The 23,661-nt window shown below is 43.2% G+C and overlaps 1 protein-coding gene across 1 annotated transcript in view; it reads right to left on the reverse strand.

The window, feature by feature from the left end:
* The window catches only part of LOC149428919 (cytosolic acyl coenzyme A thioester hydrolase-like), a 158,759-nt gene that overhangs the window by 76,832 nt on the left and 58,266 nt on the right, over positions 1-23,661 (reverse strand). The window contains exon 5 of the mRNA XM_089666943.1: positions 10,637-10,753. Within this exon, the coding sequence (XP_089523069.1) occupies positions 10,637-10,753 (117 nt within the window). The remainder of the gene's footprint in view (positions 1-10,636; positions 10,754-23,661) is intronic.

Raw genomic sequence — 23,661 nt, forward strand, 5'->3', positions numbered from 1 at the left:
TTACATCCCCTCCAATGGGAATCCAGGACATCGATACCACAGAATTTCAAATGGCTCGAATCCAAACCATGACTTTCACAAAAATGTTTGGATACACTGTGTTCTTTCTTTCCTTTTTTTATGTTTTCAACATGTTCCTTCAATCTAATTTTCAACTCTCTCTTGGTTCTACCAACATATTGAACTTGGCAGGGGCATTCTAATAGATAAGTCACATATTTCATGTTACATGTGATGAATTTCTCAATTACAAAAGATTCCCCCGTCACACAAGATGTAAATGTTGTGATTTTCCTCTCTTTTATCCCTGTGATTTTGCAAATCTTACACTTTCTACAAGGAAAAAAGCCTTGAAGTCCAAACATCTTCGGCTTCTTAGGGGGAGATATCACCCCTTTTACCAGTAAACTACGCAGATTCTCACTTTTCCTATAAATGAACCGAGGTTTTTCCGGTAAGATCTTTCCCAACATGGAATCTTTATGCAGTACAGGCCAATGCTTCTTAATGATATTTTCTACTCCTTTATACTGACAACTAAATTTTGAGATAAAGGCACAGTCCACTCCTTTCTCATCACGGTATTTTTTATTACTAATATTCTTTTTCTTCTTATCTCCTATATAGTTCTGACTAACTTTATATCTAATTTTTTCTAACTTTTTGGAATCATATCCCTTAGACACAAACCTATTTTTTATCAACTCTGACTGTATGATATAATCCTCCAGCCTCGAGCAATTTCTCATAACACGTATGAATTGACCCTTTGGGATACCTTGGATCCATGAAGGGTGATGGCAACTATTGGTAGGGATAAACCCATTCCTATCCGTATCTTTGAAGAAGGTTTTGAAACACAATTTGTTTTCAGATTTAAACATATGTAGGTCTAGGAAATTTACCGATTCCCTACTCTTAGCAATTGAAAATCCCAATTCATATTTGTTGGTGTAAATATGTTCTATAAAGCTGTTAAATTCTCCATCAGTACCTTCCCAAATTACCAAGATGTCATCAATATAACGCCTCCACACCCTCAAACCTCCCCACTTTTTACCAAAAATTTCTGCATCCTCCCATTTGGCCAAAAAAATATTGGCCAAACTGGGGGCGAATTTCGCCCCCATTGCCACACCCCTCTGCTGAATGAAGAATTCCCCTCTATACCAAAAATAATTATTCCTCATGCTAAAATCCAATAGCTGAATAATAAGTTTCCTCTGCTTTCTATGGATCTCAGAGAAATTCTGCAGACCCCATTTAATGGCGTCCAATCCATCCACATGTTTTATATTGGTATAGAGGGAATTCACATCAATAGTGGCCAACAACGTATTATCTGTCACCTCCATTCCCTCCAACAGTTGTAGTATGTCCTGACTGTCTTTAACAAAGGAAGGCATCTGCCTAACAATGGGCTGCAGAAAGAAATCTACATATTGGCCTATCCTAGCATGCACTGAACCAATGCCATTAATGATAGGCCTCCCTGGAGGATTTTTTAAACTTTTGTGTATCTTTGGAAGGATGTAGATAAAAGGGATACGGCAAACTGATGGAATTAGGAACTGTGCTTCTTTTTCACTCAAAATATGGTCATCCTTTGCATTTTTAATTATTTTTTTTAACTCCTTTTTATATTTTACAGTAGGATTTTTGGAAATTTTGCAGTACGTCATAGAGTCATCCAAAATGTTAGACATCTCTTCCTCATATTGTGCTCTATCCATCACGACCACTCCACCTCCTTTGTCAGCTGGTCTGATGACAATTTCCTTCTTCTTTTTCAAACTTTTAAGGCCCTGATATAAAACTCGTTCTTCCTTCACCTTCTCACATTGCAATGTATCCAAATCATCAATAATCATACGCTTAAATACCTCAACAAATTGGTTCCTAGAATTGACTGGGTTAAAGGTGGATTTGTTCCAGGTGAACAAATCCACCTTTAACCCAGTCAATTCTAGGAACCAATTTGTTGAGGTATTTAAGCGTATGATTATTGATGATTTGGATACATTGCAATGTGAGAAGGTGAAGGAAGAACGAGTTTTATATCAGGGCCTTAAAAGTTTGAAAAAGAAGAAGGAAATTGTCATCAGACCAGCTGACAAAGGAGGTGGAGTGGTCGTGATGGATAGAGCACAATATGAGGAAGAGATGTCTAACATTTTGGATGACTCTATGACGTACTGCAAAATTTCCAAAAATCCTACTGTAAAATATAAAAAGGAGTTAAAAAAAATAATTAAAAATGCAAAGGATGACCATATTTTGAGTGAAAAAGAAGCACAGTTCCTAATTCCATCAGTTTGCCGTATCCCTTTTATCTACATCCTTCCAAAGATACACAAAAGTTTAAAAAATCCTCCAGGGAGGCCTATCATTAATGGCATTGGTTCAGTGCATGCTAGGATAGGCCAATATGTAGATTTCTTTCTGCAGCCCATTGTTAGGCAGATGCCTTCCTTTGTTAAAGACAGTCAGGACATACTACAACTGTTGGAGGGAATGGAGGTGACAGATAATACGTTGTTGGCCACTATTGATGTGAATTCCCTCTATACCAATATAAAACATGTGGATGGATTGGACGCCATTAAATGGGGTCTGCAGAATTTCTCTGAGATCCATAGAAAGCAGAGGAAACTTATTATTCAGCTATTGGATTTTAGCATGAGGAATAATTATTTTTGGTATAGAGGGGAATTCTTCATTCAGCAGAGGGGTGTGGCAATGGGGGCGAAATTCGCCCCCAGTTTGGCCAATATTTTTTTGGCCAAATGGGAGGATGCAGAAATTTTTGGTAAAAAGTGGGGAGGTTTGAGGGTGTGGAGGCGTTATATTGATGACATCTTGGTAATTTGGGAAGGTACTGATGGAGAATTTAACAGCTTTATAGAACATATTTACACCAACAAATATGAATTGGGATTTTCAATTGCTAAGAGTAGGGAATCGGTAAATTTCCTAGACCTACATATGTTTAAATCTGAAAACAAATTGTGTTTCAAAACCTTCTTCAAAGATACGGATAGGAATGGGTTTATCCCTACCAATAGTTGCCATCACCCTTCATGGATCCAAGGTATCCCAAAGGGTCAATTCATACGTGTTATGAGAAATTGCTCGAGGCTGGAGGATTATATCATACAGTCAGAGTTGATAAAAAATAGGTTTGTGTCTAAGGGATATGATTCCAAAAAGTTAGAAAAAATTAGATATAAAGTTAGTCAGAACTATATAGGAGATAAGAAGAAAAAGAATATTAGTAATAAAAAATACCGTGATGAGAAAGGAGTGGACTGTGCCTTTATCTCAAAATTTAGTTGTCAGTATAAAGGAGTAGAAAATATCATTAAGAAGCATTGGCCTGTACTGCATAAAGATTCCATGTTGGGAAAGATCTTACCGGAAAAACCTCGGTTCATTTATAGGAAAAGTGAGAATCTGCGTAGTTTACTGGTAAAAGGGGTGATATCTCCCCCTAAGAAGCCGAAGATGTTTGGACTTCAAGGCTTTTTTCCTTGTAGAAAGTGTAAGATTTGCAAAATCACAGGGATAAAAGAGAGGAAAATCACAACATTTACATCTTGTGTGACGGGGGAATCTTTTGTAATTGAGAAATTCATCACATGTAACATGAAATATGTGACTTATCTATTAGAATGCCCCTGCCAAGTTCAATATGTTGGTAGAACCAAGAGAGAGTTGAAAATTAGATTGAAGGAACATGTTGAAAACATAAAAAAAGGAAAGAAAGAACACAGTGTATCCAAACATTTTTGTGAAAGTCATGGTTTGGATTCGAGCCATTTGAAATTCTGTGGTATCGATGTCCTGGATTCCCATTGGAGGGGATGTAATAGGGTACAGGAGATATCCAAAAATGAAACCTTTTGGATCTATAGGCTGAATACTTTAAAACCCAAAGGTCTAAATATCGAACTAGACCTAAACTGCTTCATCTCTGACCAGTAGTTGAGTGTTTTAATTTTTGGGTTAATTTATTTATTTTATATTTATTTCTATTTTTATTTATTTTGTAGTTTATGTTTAATTTTATTTTTATGTTTATTTTTATTTTTTATTTTTATTTTATTTTTATATTTTTATATCTATATTTATTTTTATTTTATTTTATTTTATTTTTATTTTTATTTTTAATTTTAATTTTATTTTTATTTTTGTTTTTGTTTTTGTGTTTATTTTTATTTTTATTTTTATTTTTACTTTTATTTTTATTTTTATTTTGATTTTTATTTTTATTTTTATTTTCTATGTAGTTTTATTTTAATTTATTTTTATTTGTATAATTTTTTAATTAATTTTTTTTTAAATTTTTTTTTTTTTTTTTTTTTTTTTTTTTTTTTTTTTCTTATTTTTGAGGGAATTATTGATTATTTTTAATTTTTAATGATCTATTGATGTAGAATTGATATAAACTTTTTGAAGTACCAAGCATTAATACTCTTATCTAGATGAGACCCAGGGGATGGAGGGTTCTGTATTAAAAAGAGATATCTGGTAAACATTTGTAGTTGGGAGGGGAGGGATTTTTATTGTAATCTATAATGTATTGGCCATTTAGATATTTGATCTTATTTTATGTAAATTACCTGTATAGGAGTTCTTATTGGACCTTGAGGGTTATTTTATCCCTATAAAGTATTTTGATGTTGTGGCTCAGAACGGTTGATATATTGGGGTGTGTATGGGTAATAGTTTTTTGCCAATCTAATGTCTTTGTCCCAATGGCTCTGTGTCCCGTTTCAATTACCCTGAGATACTGTATTAAGTGAGTGAGGAGATCCGATGTTCCAGGATGTAAAATGGCCGCGGTAATTTTTTCCCCGCCTTGGTTGGTATTTAAGGGGAATGAGGAGTCACGTCTGTATCCCTGTTGAAAAAGTCGGATGTGACGAAACGCGTCCGGGGCACGTGACGTGGTGACGTAGGTACGCTCTTCCGGAAGTGCGGCGACGGCCATCTTTGATCCTGGTACATGCGGATGTGTTTACTGCAATCCTCATGGGGTTTTGAGGGACTGGGAACCCACGGCAATCACTCCTCCCTCGGTGAGATAGTGTGGCAATCTATACACTGGCGATGAGAGGAAGGATTGGGAACATATCGTTTGTGAAGCTGATGTTATCTTACTTGAATGTAAGTTGCTACAATAAAGTGTTATAAGTATTTTTTACATATACTGATCCATGGTCTGTTATTGAGGTCTGTGGGAAGTGGCTGGAAAGGCTGAAAGAATATCCTTAAAGTGGAAGGCAATACTCAGACCCTTGATATCATTGTGAGGGTAACTATGAACTCTCGTTGGTGGTATGCAGTGGATTGACTCCTAAGGCTGAGGGCTATCCCCGTTTTTTCACGGTTATGGTGGCACAGTTATTTTTATGTGCATGAAACACGTGTGGCACAGTTGTTTAGATAATTCTGTTTTTGAAGATATCACACATGTTGAGTTTTTCTTTCTTGAGGTATATGAAGATCGGGTTTAAAGTATATCACTAAGAATGTCGGAAGATATGAAGAATTAAGATATCACAGACAAAGATTTTTTGGGACTCCTTTTTTGTGGACTCTTTTTGTGTTTTTTTGTTTTTTTTGGGGGTTTTGGATTGTGATTTTTATATTTTATTTATTTATATTTTTTTTTTTTTTTTTTTTTCCATTGTTTTATTTTAATTATTTACTACTTCTGGGTGATTATTTTAAGTTATTGGGGTTTGTTTTATATTCACACTATATTGTGATTAGATGGTAATCAAGTTTACTTAATTTATGATATATATATATATCTCTATCTATCTATCTATCTATCTATCTATCTATCTATCTATCTATCTATCTATCTATATATATATATATATACACACACACACGCATACAGACAGATATACATTTTTTATATATATATATATTTTTAAACACACATATGGAAATAATATTTTATTCAGCTGTGTCTGTGCATTTATATGTATTTTACACAAATGTATTCCCTAAAATCGACAGATGACATCTCAGAAAACGTATCGGCTTCGCACCGCTATACATATTTATGCGGAGCTAAAGTAACACCAATTTATATTCCTATCCAATGTGTTCCATGTACGGCTTCCATTGATTTTCTGGCGGATTGCTGCAGTTATTAACCCGCCATAACGGCGACAGCATTTTCTTCCCCGGCGTATTCCCGGGTGTGTGTGTCTGCGGTCTGGACGCACAGCGGTGTTAGGGAAACGCATGCTGGAAGGAAGTATTAGTGCCGTCACTTAGGACGTCTCCCAGTAACAACACATATGCTTCATCTTTTTTTTTTCCCTGTAACCTTTTAATTACACCAGCAAAATCATTTTATCTCTTTAACTGTGATTGCTAAATGAGTCCCTGCGTAAAGTGGAAATTATAGGCTTCTTTAAAAAAAGACGCAATCACATTAATAACGTGAAATGTTCATAGCTCAGTGGGAAGCACTTTAACAATATCATCAACAAAATCTGTTGAAGGCCCATCAAAGGCATTACGGCGTAACATTTCCCATCCGCGACTTTCCCGTAATGAAATGCAATCATCGTTTAGAGGGGAGCGGCAGCTGTTTTATTATTTCAAAGAAAATATCAAAAAGACCAAATAATCTCACCATATCGCCGCAATGAAGAAAATTACATTTTTCTTGTATTATTATTAATATTATACAAGTGGTGTGAAAATTTAACCACTTTAAGACCGGGTCTTTTCTGACACTTTTTGTTAACATGTAAAAATCAGTATTTATTTTTTACTTAGAACCAACAAACATTATACAGTATATTTTTAAGCAGAGGCCCTAGAGAATAAAATGGAGGGTGTTGCAATTTTTCTATGTCACACGATATTTTTGCAGCGGTTATTTCAAACGCAAATTAAAAAACATAAACACATCCACTATATCCGCTCTCCCCGGACCCCGCATTCACTATATCCTCTCTCCCCGGACCCCGCATTCACTATATCCGCTCTCCCCGGACCCCGCATTCACTATATCCGCTCTCCCCGGACCCCGCATTCACTATATCCGCTCTCCTCAGACCCCGCATTCACTATATCCGCTCTCCTCAGACCCCCGCATTCACTATATACGCTCTCCCCGGACCCCGCATTCACTATATCCGCTCTCCCCGGACCCCGCATTCACTATACCCGCTCACCCCGGACCCCGCATTCACTATATCCGCTCTCCCCGGACCCCGCATTCACTATATCCGCTCTCACCGGACCCCGCATTCACTATATCCGCTCTCCCCGGACCCCACATTCACTATATCCGCTCTCCCCGGACCCCGCATTCACTATATCCGCTCTCCCAGGACCCCGCATTCACTATATCCACTCTCCCAGGACCCCGCATTCACTATATCCGCTCTCCCCGGACCCCACATTCACTATATCCGCTCTCCCCGGACCCCGCATTCACTATATCCGCTCTCCCCGGACCCCGCATTCACTATATCCGCTCTCCCAGGACCCCGCATAAACTATATCCGATCTCCCCAGACCCCGCATTCACTATATCCGCTCTCCCCGGACCCCGCATTCACTATATCCGCTCTCCTCAGACCCCGCATTCACTATATCCGCTCTCCCCTGACCCCGCATTCACTATATCCGCTCTCCCCGGACCCCGCATTCACTATATCCGCTCTCCCCGGACCCCGCATTCACTATATCCGCTCTCCCCGGACCCCGCATTCACTATATCCGCTCTCCCCGGACCCCGCATTCACTATATCCGCTCTCCCCGGACCCCGCATTCACTATATCCGCTCTCCCCGGACCCCGCATTCACTATATCCGCTCTCACCGGACCCCGCATTCACTATATCCGCTCTCCCCGGACCCCGCATTCACTATATCCGCTCTCCCCGGTCCCTGCATTCACTATATCCGCTCTCCCCGGACCCTGCATTCACTATATCCGCTGTCCCCAGACCCTGCATTCACTATATCTGGTCTCCCACAGGACACAGAACATGGAAATGCAATTACTTTAGTAAATATAAACTACTAAACACCTTTTCTAATCAGCAGTATAGAACAGTCTTGCGACTTCTGTCAGTGTCCAGCAGACCACTGGTTAAAGCTTGTAGGAGGAGTTTTCATTTTGCTCTAGGAGGATGCAGAACCCGACCTCTGTCTGGTCAGTGTTGATTGACCCAATGCTAATCACCTGCACTCTCCCAAGGAAAAAAAAAAAACATCTCTAGCAATACACACCAAACTGAGCATGTGCAGTGACTCCACTCAATATGTCTTATCAGGAGATAAGAGGGGGACACTGGAAGAAGAGGATCAGAGAAGATGCACAATGCAGAGGATGAACCCCTTAGGTTCCACAGTGAGTATAACAAGCATGCTTTCCTGCATCTACAGACTGATTGTACTGTTGTGGGTTCAGTAACACTTTAAGTTTCATGCATTTTCAGGTATACACAATTTTTGTTCAGGTCAATGGAAAGCAGGATACTAGGAGAAGCAGCCTGGCTGATAGGTGTAAAACACGCCTTTCGTGGTTTTTCCTGGATCTACTATTGAAGTCTATGGGGCTAAAAATGCACGATTCTGCCTCACAACGCACTTGTATTTCCTTGGTGTTGACAGATGAGAGGCACCATAGAATAAAATGAAAAGAAAGCATTGTCGAGCGTTGTCACGCTTCTGGAAATGAGAGGCTCAGCTATGAGTGGAGGCCTAATTTCACTTCCATATTTGAATCTGAAATTGAAGCACCCAGGGATTTTTTTTTCAGGGAGAACGCAGTTCCGGCACCTCCAGCACTGAATGTATGTAATGGCAAGAGGTGCTGGGGTGTGCTGGAGGATCTATGTTTCTGGCTGCTGTGGGAATCTATTGTCACTGAAGGGGATCTCTTTTTGTGTGGTGGTCTATTGTTGCTGGAGGGGGGTTAATTGTTGCTGGAAGGGATCTACGTTTGAAGGAGCGGTCTACTGTCAAATGTTGCCGGCTGCTGGAGAGGCTACTGATGCCGGCTGCCGGGCAGTCCATTGATGCCGGCTGCCGGACAGTCCATTGATGCCGGCTGCCGGACAGTCCATTGATGCCGGCTGCCGGACAGTCCATTGATGCCGGCTGCCGGACAGTCCATTGATGCCGGCTGCCGGACAGTCCATTGATGCCGGCTGCCGGACAGTCCATTGATGCCGGCTGCCGGACAGTCCATTGATGCCGGCTGCCGGACAGTCCATTGATGCCGGCTGCCGGACAGTCCATTGATGCCGGCTGCCGGACAGTCCATTGATGCCGGCTGCCGGACAGTCCATTGATGCCGGCTGCCGGACAGTCCATTGATGCCGGCTGCCGGACAGTCCATTGATGCCGGCTGCCGGACAGTCCATTGATGCCGGCTGCCGGACAGTCCATTGATGCCGGCTGCCGGACAGTCCATTGATGCCGGCTGCTGGACAGTCCATTGATGCCGGCTGCTGGACAGTCCATTGATGCCGGCTACTGGAGAGTCTATTGTTCCTGGCTGATGGAGAGTATATTGTTCCTGGCTGCCGGAGAGTCTATTGATGCTGGCTGCCGGAGAGTCTATTGATGCTGGCTGCTGGGAGATCTGTTGAAGTTACTGGGGGTCTATAGTTGCTGGGATAGTATTTTGTTTTGGGGGTCTATTGTTGCTGGAGGAATTCATTGTTGCTGGGGAAGGGGGTCTATTGTTGCTGGGGAACTATTTTTTTTTTCATCAATAACAAATTCCATGCAAATTATTTAGCACCACATATTTTGGCTCTGTATTCTCTAAAAGGAGCGGTACTGGAAGGTGACTAAGGGGGCGGAGACAAGGGGGATGTTCCTGAACCTATTTTTTTGAGAAAAAAAAAGCCCTGGAAGCACCACACCAGGAAGGTAAAGTGTCATTAAACCCAGACTCTGAAAAACTCTCATTACCTGCTTTATAACAGAGAGTACATACTCACAAACCCAACTAAACATTTTTTGTGTAGAGGGAAATATCGCTGGTTGATCCTGCCTTCAGCTATCCCTCCCATCTTCTCTGTGTCCCCACTGCAGCCAAAGATTGTGTAGACAAGCTGTTGCCATCTACTGAGCATGCTCCAGTTTCAGTTCCCCTTCTAGGCTCTTCATTTCCTCCTTTTTCTTATCTGTGCAGCCCTTGTGGGCGTATACACAGTGGTAACATATCGTGGTCTCTGAGCACCTAAAATGCTCCTAGTATCCAGAGACCAAGTAATTTTTACCTAGTCATCAAGTCACATGACAAGAAAAGGATTAAAAAAAAAAAAAGAAAATTATTGTCTGCCCTCTAGAATCAAGGCTCCTCTGTGCTCCTATTTGTGAAGTCGCACCATTTGGATTCAGTGGCTCTCACAGAGAACCCATACACCTGCCCCGTTGCTCTGCAAAGCCAGAATTTACCATCAGGTGGCGAGTGGTGGCTCCAGGTCACAATACTACTCTGAAGCTACTGCCCTCTACTGTCCCCTCTGTGCTACTGCATAAAACGTTCCACGTGGATAGGGAGTTTGCATTTCAGCAAAATATCAGAAAATAAAACATTTCTCATGGGCTTTAGCTGGATAAAACGCCGACCTACCTTTCTGAATCTTGCGATGGAAGTTGATGGCGTCCACAGAAGCTGTGACTATGTTGGTCTTGCAATGGCGGGCAGCCACAATACCAGCCACCTCATCCATTAACTTCATTGTAACACCTGGGAAAAAAAAATGCACGGTTTTAAAATTTGTAACTTCAAAAAGGCAGAAATAAAAAAGGAAAACCAAAGAGGGCGATGCTATTGGCAGTCAGGAGGTCCAATGAGTTTATCTAGAGAGCTCTCCACATGTGGGATGGAAGGGTCTGCTTCCTGAGGTCTGTACTATAATGTGACTACAGTTGTGCTCAAGTCTCCCTCCTCTGGCAGAAATGGTGAAATTTTGGAATTGATATTGGAAATCTGACTGATCATGCCAAACAAATGACTTTTATTGAAGGATGGTGATGATATGAAGCCATTTATTATCACATAGTTATTTGGCTCCTTTTTAAATCCTAATAGCAGAAATCCCCCTAATGGCCCGGATCAAAAGTTTCCCTCCCCTGGAGTGTTTGGCCTTGGTACAGACACACAAGGGGGACACACACAGGGTACAATGGCAATTAGAGGTTAATGTCCCACATCTCTGGCTTTCTAAATTGCAATCAGTGTCAGTGTGTTTGTTAGCTCTCACGTGGATGCACTGAGCAGGCTAGATACTGAGCCATGGGGAGCAGACAAGAACTGTCAAAAGACCTGTGTAACAAGGTAATGGAACTTTATATAGATGGAAAAGGATATAAAAAGATGTCCAAAGCCTTGAATATGCCAGTCAGTCCTGTTCAATCACCTATGAAGAAGTGGAAAATTTGGGGATCTCTTGATACCAAGCCATGGTCAGGTAGACCAAGAAAGATTGCAGCCACAACTACCAGAAGAACTGTTCGGGATACAAAGAAAACCCCACAAGTAACCTCAGGGGAAATACAGTCTGCTCTGGAAATAGACAGTGTGGTTGTTTCAAGGAGCACGATACAATGAAACTTGAACAAAAATGATCTGCATGGTGGAGTTACCAGAAAGAAGCCTTTACTGCTGCAATGCCACAAAAAAGCCCGGTTACAATATACCCGACAACACCTCATAGCTTCTGGCACACTGTAATCTGGAGTGACGAGACCAAAATAGAGCTGTATGGTCACAACCATAAGCACTATGTTTGGAGAGGGGTCAAGAGTGACAAGAATACCATCCCCACTGTGAAGCATGGTGGTGGCTCACTGATGTTTTAGGGGTGTGTGAGCTCTAAAGGCATGAGGAATCTTGTGAAACTTGAATGAAGCATGTTATGAGAAAATACTGGAAGACAATTTGCATTCTTCTGCACGAAAGCTGCACATTGGATGCTCTTGGACTTTGCAACACGACAATGACCCCCAGCACATGGCCAAGCTGACCCTCCAGTGATTACAGAAGGAAAAGATGAAGGTTCTGGGGTGGTCATCACAGTCTCCTGACCTTAATATCATCGAGCCGCTCTGGGGATATCTCAAACATGCAGCTCATACAAGACGACCAAAGACTTTGCATGTCCTGAAGACATTTTGCCAAGACGAATGGGCAGCTCTACCACCTGCAAGAATTTGGGGGCTCATAGACAACGATTACAAAAGACTGACCACCGTCATTGGATCTAAAGGGGGCGATACACAGGATTATGGACTAAGGAGATGCAGACTATTGAACAGGGGGGGTATTTCATTGGTTTAATTGTTGCCATGTTTTGTTTAGGATTGGGCCATTCTAGTATCACCTCCAGTTACAAAGTATGAATCCCATAGGAGATACAAGAAATAGGTTTTGCCGGCTCACTCATGTGTTATTAAAAATGGTTCACCCTGTATATTCCGAATTCTCTAAGGGGAGGCAAACAGTCTTTTACTGTATATAAAAGACAAATCACAAGATTACAGACTAAAGGGGGTAATATAGATCAGTGCACCACAAATGCATGTTGATTTCAATTGGATTCATTTAATGTGAACCTGTGGACCAGGCTATGGGCAATCAAATGTAGATGTTCATAAGGAGTAGTAAATGGTCTTCAAAACGAGTGTTCCTTGACCTTTGTAGCAGCAAGCACTATGTTACATGCAATGATCATTCAATAATGAACAAAAATTCAGCGCTCACATGATATAGAATGGGATGGTGACATAGGGCATAGTGGAAGGAAAAATGGGAACTGACTGAACACAGAATATAATGGAGAAGAGTCACTGGATGGAATGGATCATAGGCTAAGCAATTGGAGGAGAAGGCAGACCAAGGAACCAGGGCACCTGGACAGGAGCCAGCAAGCCTCATCAGAGATGGTGAAGATGCTATGTGACCGAAGTGGTGGCAGTGTGAACACAGTTGGTGTGTCCTGAGGCTGATGATGGAAGAAGGGATAGACCAGAAGGCAAAGGCCTGGGAAGGGGCCGGCAGCTCCTCGTCAAGGATGTGGGGAATCCCTCAAAGATAAGCAGAAGAAAAGGAGGGTGCCAGGTCAGGAGCAGTAAATTTAGTGAAAAACTGTAGAACAGAAGACTTACATCTGGAAATCCTTCAGTCGGCATGTGGAGTGGAAGGACCAGCAGAGGAGTGGGATGGTGATGCAATCATGTGGATGGATCGGTGACAGCAGTGGGACCATGCAGGGAGCCGTTCGCAACTCGGTGAAGCATGTTCAAAGTTCCCGCTCGGCAGGGAAGAAGATGACAGGTGCCGTGGACAGCAGAGTAGAAGTGACTCAACAACTCAGCCCCTCTGCTCCTCCTTTCAGAAGTGACTTAGCTCAGTTCACCCCTCCCAGTTCATCCCACCATGCCCCCCCCCCACCGCTTCCCAGAAGTGGCTCAACAGCTCAGCTCACCCTGCTCCCTTCCAAAAATCCCAGAAGTGACTTAGCTACTCAGCTTACCCTGCTCCCTTCCAAAATTGACTTGGCTCAGCTTCCCCCATGAAGATATTCAGCAGCTCAGCCCACCCTCTCCCCCCCCCCCTTCACAGGAGTGACTTAGTTCAGTTGTCCCCTCCAAGAAATAACTCAGCAGCTCAGCTCACCCTGCTTCCTGGAAGTGATTTAGCCAGTTCTCTCCTCCCAGAAGAAACTCAGCAGCTCAGCTCACCCTGCTGCCCGCCTCCTAGAAATTATGTATCTCAGTTGCCCCCTCCCAGAAGTGACTCAGCAGCTCAGCCTCTCTGCTCCTCCTCCCAGAAGTGACTTAGCTCAGTTCACCCCTCCCAGAAATGACTCAGCAGTTCATCTCATCCTGCCCCCCCAGAAGTGACTCAAAAGCTCAGCTCACCCTGCTCTCCCTCCCAGAAGTGACTTAGCTACTCAGCTCATACTGCGCCCTTCCAAAATTGACTTGGCTCAGCTTCCCCCAAGAAGTGACTCAGCAGCTCAGTTCACCCTCCACCCCCTCCCAGAAGTAAATCTGCAGCTCAGCTCACCCTGCTTCCCACCTCCTAGAAGTGACTTAGCTCAGTTTCCCCCTCCCAGAAGTGACTTAGCAGCTCAGCCCCCCTGCTCCTCCTCCCAGAAGTGACTTAATTCAGTTTTCCTCTCCCAGAAGTGACTCGGCAGCTCGGTTCCCCCTCTTCTAGTAGCGAGGGAGAAATTGTTATTTCCCCAGCAATTCTTACCTTCCTTCCCTCTACTACAAATGTATTCTTGTTAGAGGCATCAATAAAAACCTGACACTGGCCCTAACCAAAACTAAATAAGTCGCACACCCTGCTACCCCTCCTAGAAGGGATTTGGGTCAGCATTCTCTTCCTGAAGTGACTCAGCGGCTCAGTTCACCCTGCTCTCTTCTCAAAGAAGTGACTTAGCTCAGCCCCCACCCAAAGTGGCTCAGCCCCCCTGCTCCTCCTCCCAGAATTGACTTCGCTCTATCCCCCCCCCCCAGAAGTGACTCAGCAGCTCAGCCCCCCTGCTCCTCCTCCCAGAATTGACTTAGCTCTGTTCCCACCCTCCCAGGAGTGCCTCAGCAGCTCAGCCCCCCTGCTCCTCCTCCCAGAATTGACTTAGCTCTGTCCCCCCCCCCTCCCAGAAGTGCCTCAATAGCTCAGCCCCCCTTCTCCTCCCAGAATTGACTTAGCTCTGTCCCCCCTCCCAGAGGTGCCTCAACAGCTCAGCCCCCCTTCTCCTCCCAGAATTGACTTAGTTCTGTTGCCCCCTTCCCAGAAGTGACTCAGCAGCTCAGCACCCCTGCTCTTCCTCCCAGAATTGACTTAGCTCTGTTCCCCCCCTCCCAGAAGTGACTCAGCAGCTCAGCACCCCTGCTCTTCCTCCCAGAATTGACTTCGCTCTGTTCCCCCCCTCCCAGAAGTGACTCAGCAGCTCAGCCCCCCTGCTCCTCCTCCCAGAATTGACTTTGCTCTGTTCCCCCCCTCCCGGAAGTGACTCAGCAGCTCAGCCCCCCTGCTCCTCCTCCCAGAATTGACTTTGCTCTGTTCCCCCCCTCCCGGAAGTGACTCAGCAGCTCAGCCCCCCTGCTCCTCCTCCCAAAACTGACTTAGCTCTGTTCCCCCCTCCCAGAAGTGCCTCAGCACAGCTCAGCTCACCCTGCCTACCCCACCTTCCCCAGACGTGAGGGAGCAATTGTCATTTTTCCAGCAATTCTTACCCTCCCTCCATCCACTACAAATATATTTGGGTCAGTGTCCTAGTTGGAGATAAAGGCCTAACACAGGCTCTAACCAAAACTAAATAAGTTACAATCAGAGCAGGACTTAAATCACAAGTGTCCTGAAGAACGTACATTGTCTGGAACTGGCCCCCAATTCCAAAATAATATGTTGGGTACATTTTTCAAAGAAGCTAAAAACCAGTAAAGCTCGAGATTCAATCAGCAGTCAGATTTCATTTTCTACCATACAATGAATGACAGCAGAAATCGTAATGGCTGTCGTGCCACAAATAGTCAATTTCCTCGTTTTTGTACAAATCAATCATCATACACACATTGCAGCCTCTATAATCAGTTGACACGTCTGCTCTTCATCGGTATACACACAAACACCTTTACAAGGAGATAATGACACCCAGAAAAGACACCTGCTCTGCTGACACCCGTCACCATAAAAAGATAATTCACGGCTGATCTTCAAAAGACAACTTGAATTTATTATCATTTCAGAAGGAAATAAACCACGTCAACTGTGTCATACGTCCCGCTGATACAAAGTGATGGGCTTTATATCAGAAATTCTCAAATGACCGCGGCTCCCCAGCTGTGACGGTTCTCCAAGTTTCTGTGTTCCAGGACCGCCCGCGGCTATGACAGCCAGCTGGTCATACTTTGCTTTTATCCAGTGAAGGGTCACTTTTCTCAACATTACACTAAAACTTCAAGGATTGCATCATCAAAGTGCCAACATATTTTATTTAATCCAAAACTTGATATTTCAATAGCGTTTTTCTCTCTGGGGACTCAGAGGTGCTTAGAAGGTGAGGCAGCTATCTTAGCCACTCAACTAAGCCAATATCTTTTGGAGTTTGGGAGGAAAACTATGCAATCACCAAGAGAGCATGGAATCTCCATGCAGATCGTGTCCTGGCTGATAGTCAAGGCAAGAGACATGTCACCGGCAAACCAAGGAACTCCATACCAGGGTTCAAGGCTTTATTGATTGGTCACATCAGAGCAGAAGATAGCCACCCAGGAGCCCCTCATAAGGCAAGGCTTTGAAATTTCGCTATCTTTTGCTGTGATGTGATCAACCAATAAACCGTTGGACCCTTTTATGGAGTTCCTTGGTGTGCCCGTGTGTCAGGAATGGACTCGCCAATAGTGGTGGGACTCACCTGCCTTGTGGGTTGCAGTACCAGGGCTGGCCAGCGGGTGCTCTCAGCAACCAGAGGCTCATTCCTGCAATCAGCCAAAACACCTGAGGCTGATTGCAGGAGGTGCATATAAGGAATGACCAGGCCTGTGATCTGGGCCTTGGTGTATGTTTCCCATGAGCCCCTGTACCTGGTATCCTGTGTTCCTGCCTTGTTGCTGACCCTGCTTTGATCCTGACCTCTTCTGACCATCTCCTGTTGAACCCCTGGCTTGCCTGACCATCCTTCTGCCTGATCCTCGGTACCGCGCTGCCCTCTACCTGCTGAACTTGGCTTGTGACCCCGACCATTCTCTGCTTGCTCCTCCTGTACCACGCTGCCCGCACGATACCGACCCGGCCTGTCTGACTACGCTTACTTCACCCAACGATCCATCCATCCCGCACGGATCACCTTTGGTAAGTCTGCCTGCCTCTTCCCATCAGACTCCGTTCCTGCACTCCCCTGCCAGTACTCTCTACCACAGCCGGACGCACTCAGGGGTCGCGACCTGGTTCCAGTCTGCACCAAGTCCATCCCCACCATCAGGGGCCCTGGTGAATAGCAGGCTGGTACTTAGACCCCGCGCCCTGGGGAAATCCATGCTGTGGGCTGCTAGAGACACTGCCAGGTGGCACCTGACAGTACCTTACGGCCTGCCTGACCATTCCACCTCTCCAGCCTGACTACGCCTGTGTTCTTGAAGCCTGCTACTTCCCTGTGTCAGTCCACACATTTCTGGTCATACCCGGATCACTAACACCATGACATTTCTCTTCCTTTGAAATCCTTCCAGTCTCCAGGCGGTGGTCATGACAGCAACCAATCACTCTTCAGGCATTTTCAGGAATCTGTGTTTTGGGGATATTGCCTTTGACTGGCCAACGTTCAGACTCGAAGACCCAATCCTTTGTGGCTCCAAAACATCGCTATCTTCTGCTGTGATTTGAATAATCAAAGCTTTGGGACTCTTTTATGGAGTTTCTTGGTGTGCCGGTAACCTATCTCTTGCTTTGAAGTCCTTCTGGTCTCCAGGAGGGGGTCATTACAGCAACCAATCACTTTTCAGCCATTTTCAGGAATGTGTGCATTGGGGATTTTGCCTTTCACTGGCCAATATTAAGACTCGAAGACCATAGTTCTCCGTGGCTCCAAAACATTGCTATCTTCTGCTGTGATTTGATCAATCAAAGCTTTGGACTCTTATGGAGTTCCTTGGTGTGCCAGTGACATATCTATTGCTTGGAAGTCTTTCTGCTCTACAGCTGGTGGTCATTAAAGCAACCAGTCACTCTTCAGCCATTTTCAGGAATGTGTGCATTGGGGATTTTGCCTTTAACTGGACAGCATTCAGACTCGAAGACCATGGTTCTTTGTGGCTCTAAAACATCGCTGTTTTCTGCTGTGATTTAATCAATATGTCCAACAGCATGAGGGCACCACTCCAAAGTTTTGAGAAGGAAAAGGGTACAGTCTACAAAGACATTTTAGAAAATTATGTAATTCCAATCTTATGACATAAGCATGACTGTGTCCCTGTGTACAAGGCCAGCTCCATAAAGATAATGGTTTGATGAGTTTGGTGTGGAGGAACCCAACCTCAACCCTACTGAACACCTATTCTACATAAGGACATGGTTTAACCTGTTTGGTGTGGAGGAACTTCAATCTCCTCCACAGAGCCCTGACCTCAACCCTACTGAACACTTTTGGGATGAAATGAAACCCCAATTTTGAGCCAGGTCTTCTCATACATAATCAATACCTGACCTCACAAATGTTCTTTTGGATAGCTGGGGTTCTAGCCTTTCCCTGCACTTCCAGCCTCATGCCAACAGTCTTGGAAAAGTCCTTTTCAGTTCCTGTTGCTGTTAGCTTTCTCCAAATCCCTTTTTGTTTGCTGCTGTGACCCTGTTAGAGGGTGGCTACGCTTGTTCTCTATGGTCCCACTGTATAAAGGAATGCAACCACCCTGCTTTGGACCCAATGTATGTTGGACTGCAGTCACCCTACCTTGGTCCCACTGTATGTAGGACTGCAGTAACCCTACCTTGGTCCCATTGTATGTAGGAAGGCAGTCACCCTGCCTTGGTCCCCCTGTATGTAGGACTGCAGTAACCCTACCTTGGTCCCACTGTATGTAGGAAGGCAGTCACCCTGCCTTGGTCCCACTGTAAATAGGAATGCAGCCACCCTGCCTTGGTCTTACTGTATGTAGGAGCATAGCCACCATGTCTTGATCCCACTGTACATAGTAACACAGCCAATCTGTCTTGGTCCTACTGTATGTAGGAGGGTAGCCACCCTTTCCTAGTCCCACTGTACATAGGAACATACCCACCCTGTCCTTGTTTCACTGTATGTAGGGACATAGCCATCCCCTCTTGCTCACTCCTGAGATGGACTATGGGATATGCAGTGTGCATGGAGCAGTACACATGACCGCAACAAATGTGCACTTCTCATTTCAAACAAAGGGAAATGAGGGTGGAAGGACAGTTCCGGGAGCTCACAGAAAACATTACAATGAGGCTGAAAAACACAGAAACAATTCAAGGAAAAACCGATTACATGGCCATCAGGTAGTGGATGTTTATGGATTACTTTTGGAGAAAAAGGATATTGTTTTGTGTCACTTTAAGAATATAGATATTTTACTAAAAGGCATTAATTGTCGGAGGTGAGTGTTGGGGAAGATTAGAACTGTCTTTCTTCCCCTGAGGGCACCCCGGCCTCCATTTTGTTCTGTGAGACATTCAGCAAACTCAAGTAAGATCTAGACTAGAGACTGCGCATGTCTCAGCTATAAAGAGTGTCTGCATGTATTTATCTGCATGTATGGGACTTTTGCAACAAGCTGGAGATGAGGTTCTGGTCCAGGAGCAAAAGCTGAGTAGATATCAAGAGGTGCCAGAAAATGATATCATCTGTATTATGATCCGGCCTTCAGGACTCCAGTAAAGTGTATAGGAATAGCAATACCTCTCCTGCACAGTTAAGGACTCCCAGAATGATGAGTATCTGCAAATTGGACCAATGACTTATGGGTATCTGATGTACTATAGCTAAGCCTCCAGTAGGTATATTATGGCTCTCTGGATGCATTTCAAAACTTCAGAGAAGCTGTACAGGGGGGGGGGGGGGGGCACTTGGTCAACATTTCTTGAGTTTTCGTTATTAAAAACTTTCAAATACTACAAGGTTGAATAAATAGACTTTTGTAAAGAGTATACATGAATAATATATTCGTGAACATTTCTGACGGTATAAAAGCATGAGGGCATTGACAGTACTGTGGTGTGATACAACCATTTAATGGAGGAGGAAAAAAAAAAAAAAGTAGAACGTACAGAGATCCAGATATAAGGGAATAAAGGTGGGGGTGGGGAGGGGAGAGTTTGAAGATAGGGGATGGGGTTTGGCCGGAAACAACTCTCATAAACTAGGTGTAACAGAGCGGATGAAAGGCTTACATATTAAAAATGGAGGAGATGGTGGTCAAAGTAGGTTGGTAGAATGTGTGTGACCCATAGTTCCCAGACTTTGCAAATTCTGGGCATGTTCCTTTGCAGCTTTGCTGTTAGCTCTTCATTGCTCAGTATCCAATGTAGCCTTTTTTTTCTGTCACATACAAAGTGTTGGTGAACCATGACTTTTTGCTTTCATTTGTTTCATGGCAGTCAAAGCATGAGTGTAGACTGACATTTGGAGAGGTTTGAGGATTGCAGATTTAGGAGCGCTTCAGAGGGGTTCATAGGAAGCAATTTCTGAAGGGATCAGTGTTGGGACCCTTACTTTTTAATATATTTATAAACGATATCGGGTCTGAGATTAACAAAACCAATTTCAGTCTTTGCAGATGACACCAAGCTGTGCCGGGGAATAACGTCCTTACAGGATGTCTCCAACTTTCAAGCCGACTTCAATGCTCTGTTTACTTGAGCAACTATGTGGCAAATGAGGTTTAATGTTGATAAATGTAACGTTTTGCACTTGGGGGCTAAGAATATGCATCATACATACTAGGGGGGTACAACTGGAGGAATCAATGATGGAGAAGGATCCGGGGGTTCTGGTAGATCACAAGCTTAATAATGGCAGCAATGCCAATCTGCAGGTTCTAAAGAGAGCAAAATTCTCTCTTGTATTAAGAGGTATAGACTCCAGAGAGAGAGATATCACCCCCCCCTGCCCCCGGTACAAATCATTAGTAAGACATCATCTGGAATATGCAGTTGAGTTTTGGGCTCCAATTCACAAAAGAACATTGGGGAACTGGAGGAAGTACAGAGAAGGGCAACCAAACTGATAAGAGGCATGGAGGAGATCAGCTATGAGGAAAGATTATAGGAACTGAATGTATTCTCTACTGAGAAGAGGAGATTAAGGGGGGATATGATCTCCATGTATAATACATAAGGGGGATATGATCTCCATGTATAATACAAAAGGGGGGATATGATCTCCATGTATAATACATAAGGGGGATATGATCTCCATGTATAATACATAAGGGGGGATATGATCTCCATGTATAATACATAAGGGGGGATATGATCTCCATGTATAATACATAAGGGGGGATATGATCTCCATGTATAATACATAAGGGGGATATGATCTCCATGTATAATACATAAGGGGGATATGATCTCCATGTATAATACATAAGGGGGGATATGATCTCCATGTATAATACATAAGGGGGATATGAACTCCATGTATAATACATAAGGGGGGATATGATCTCCATGTATAATACATAAGGGGGGATATGATCTCCATGTATAATACATAAGGGGGGATATGATCTCCATGTATAATACATAAGGGGGGATATGATCTCCATGTATAATACATAAGGGGGGATATGATCTCCATGTATAATACATAAGGGGGGATATGATCTCCATGTATAATACATAAGGGGGGGGATATGATCTCCATGTATAATACATAAGGGGGGATATGATCTCCATGTATAATACATAAGGGGGATATGATCTCCATATATAAATACATAAGGGGGGATATGATCTCCATGTATAATACATAAGGGGGGATATGATCTCCATGTATAATACATAATGGGGATATGATCTCCATGTATAATACATAAGGGGGGGATATGATCTCCATGTATAATACATAAGGGGGATGGGATCTCCATGTGTAAATACATCAGTGGTTCATATAGTGAACTCGGTGTAGGGTTATTCATCGTGAGGTCATCACAGAGGACAAGGGGGCGCTCTTTACATCTGGAGGAAAAGAAACTTAATCTCCAAACACGGGAAGGTTTCTTCACAGTGAGAGCTGTGAGAATGTGGAATAGACTCCCTCAAGAGTTGGTTGTGGCCAGCTCAGTGGATTGCTGTAGGAAAGTCCTAGATTCTTTCTTGGATACACAGAGTGTATGCCTCTCTCTATTGAGACTGCTGCATCTGGGTTCTGACAGCCAGCAGGAGGTGACTGAAGTGCTTCTGGTGCACAGTGACTGTCAACAAGAGCTGATGTGCCATGGACACTGGAAAAGTTTGGACCCCCCTAACCCCTTCCTTATCTACGCTCCCTGAGTCACTCCCTTATGAAAAAGTTTGTGTCTGGTGACTGATCACTCAGGCACCCAGTACTGCATCATGGTAGGAAATGGAGAAAGAGTAGGGAAAGCAACAGAATAACATACGGGGATGCAAGACGCTTCTCTGCATGCAGCGCCTGTCTGAACAGACATTTTAGTTTCAACTTTGACTAGAGTGGTCCTTCACATTTACAAAAAAAAAACAAAAAAACTTGCTACCTTCTGTCTCAAAGCCCTAATTTGGGAAGACGAGCAGGGAGTGATGCTGCCCCAATGTAAAGAAAAGCAAATTGAAAACATCTGCTTGGAATTTTGCAGAATTCTGATGAAACCATGGAATGCAACTTGTTGAAATCCAGCTGGGTTCAATATGTTTATATCTACGGTAAATATATAGCTTGAAAACATGTGACCAGGTCAACGTTCCGAAAACCACATTTTAAACAACAAGCTCAGCGAATGTGAGCTCTGGGCCGGAGTTAGGAAAACCAGGGAAGACAAAGGACGAGGCTCCTACTCATGGAAGTCAATAAGGTTTCATCTTTCATATGCGAATCTGAGACTAGAATGAGACAGAAGATTGGTTCCTGGGGACAACACCCTCACATCTTTTTGTATTTCATATATTAGGATAAATTTACTATGGGAAGGCGGATCGATAGGTTATGTGCCATGTTGCAGGACACAGGTCTAAATAAAGTAGATGAAAAACTGAAGGACTTGTAGTTTGCAAATTGAATTAAATAAAAAAAATATATAATAATAATAAATATCTTTTTTTTTAAATCAATTTGCAAACTACACGTCCTTCAGTTTTTCATCTTCTTTATTTAGACCTGTGTCCTGCAACATGGCACATAACCTATCAATCCGCCTTCCCATAGTTAATATATCCTCATATATGAAATACATAAAGACGTATATATATATATATATATACATATACATACATACATACAGTGTGGATGGAAAGTTTGGGCACCCCAGCTAGAAAATTTGTATTAATGTGCATAAAGAAGCCAAGGAAAGATGGAAAAATCTCCAAAAGGCATCAAATTACAGATTAGACATTCTTATAATATGTCAACAAAAGTTAGATTTTATTTCCATCATTTATACTTTCAAAAGAACAGAAAACAAAAAAATGGCGTCTGCAAAAGTTTGGGCCCCCTGCAGAATTTATAGCATGCACTGCCCCCTTTGCCAAGCTGAGACTTGCCAGTGTCATGGATTGTTCTCAATCATCATCTTATTATAAGAATGTCTAATCCGTAATTTGATGCCTTTTGGAGATTTTTCCATCTTTCCTTGGCTTCTTTACGCACATTAATACACATTTTTAGCTGGGGTGCCCAAACTTTCGATAACCACTGTATATATATATATATATATTTTTTTTTTTAAATAAAATATGCTTTTTCACCATTTTTTAATTCTTCATTACTTCCCGGAGTCACTGATCTCCTGCAGCCTCTTTACAGCCATAATGTAAGGGATTTCCGGCAAGACGAATCACGATTAGAAATGCGCATAGGAACTCCCGGAGAAGAGTTGTTGGTTGTGCGCATGCGTGCAAGCACAGCGAAGATTGGCGCCAGACGGCCTATTTAAAGAGTGTCTCTGCCC

This window comes from Staurois parvus, unplaced genomic scaffold, assembly GCF_062004578.1.
Source record: "Staurois parvus isolate SC_StPar_1 unplaced genomic scaffold, SC_StPar_1.0 ptg002922l, whole genome shotgun sequence".
Lineage (NCBI taxonomy): Eukaryota > Metazoa > Chordata > Amphibia > Anura > Ranidae > Staurois > Staurois parvus.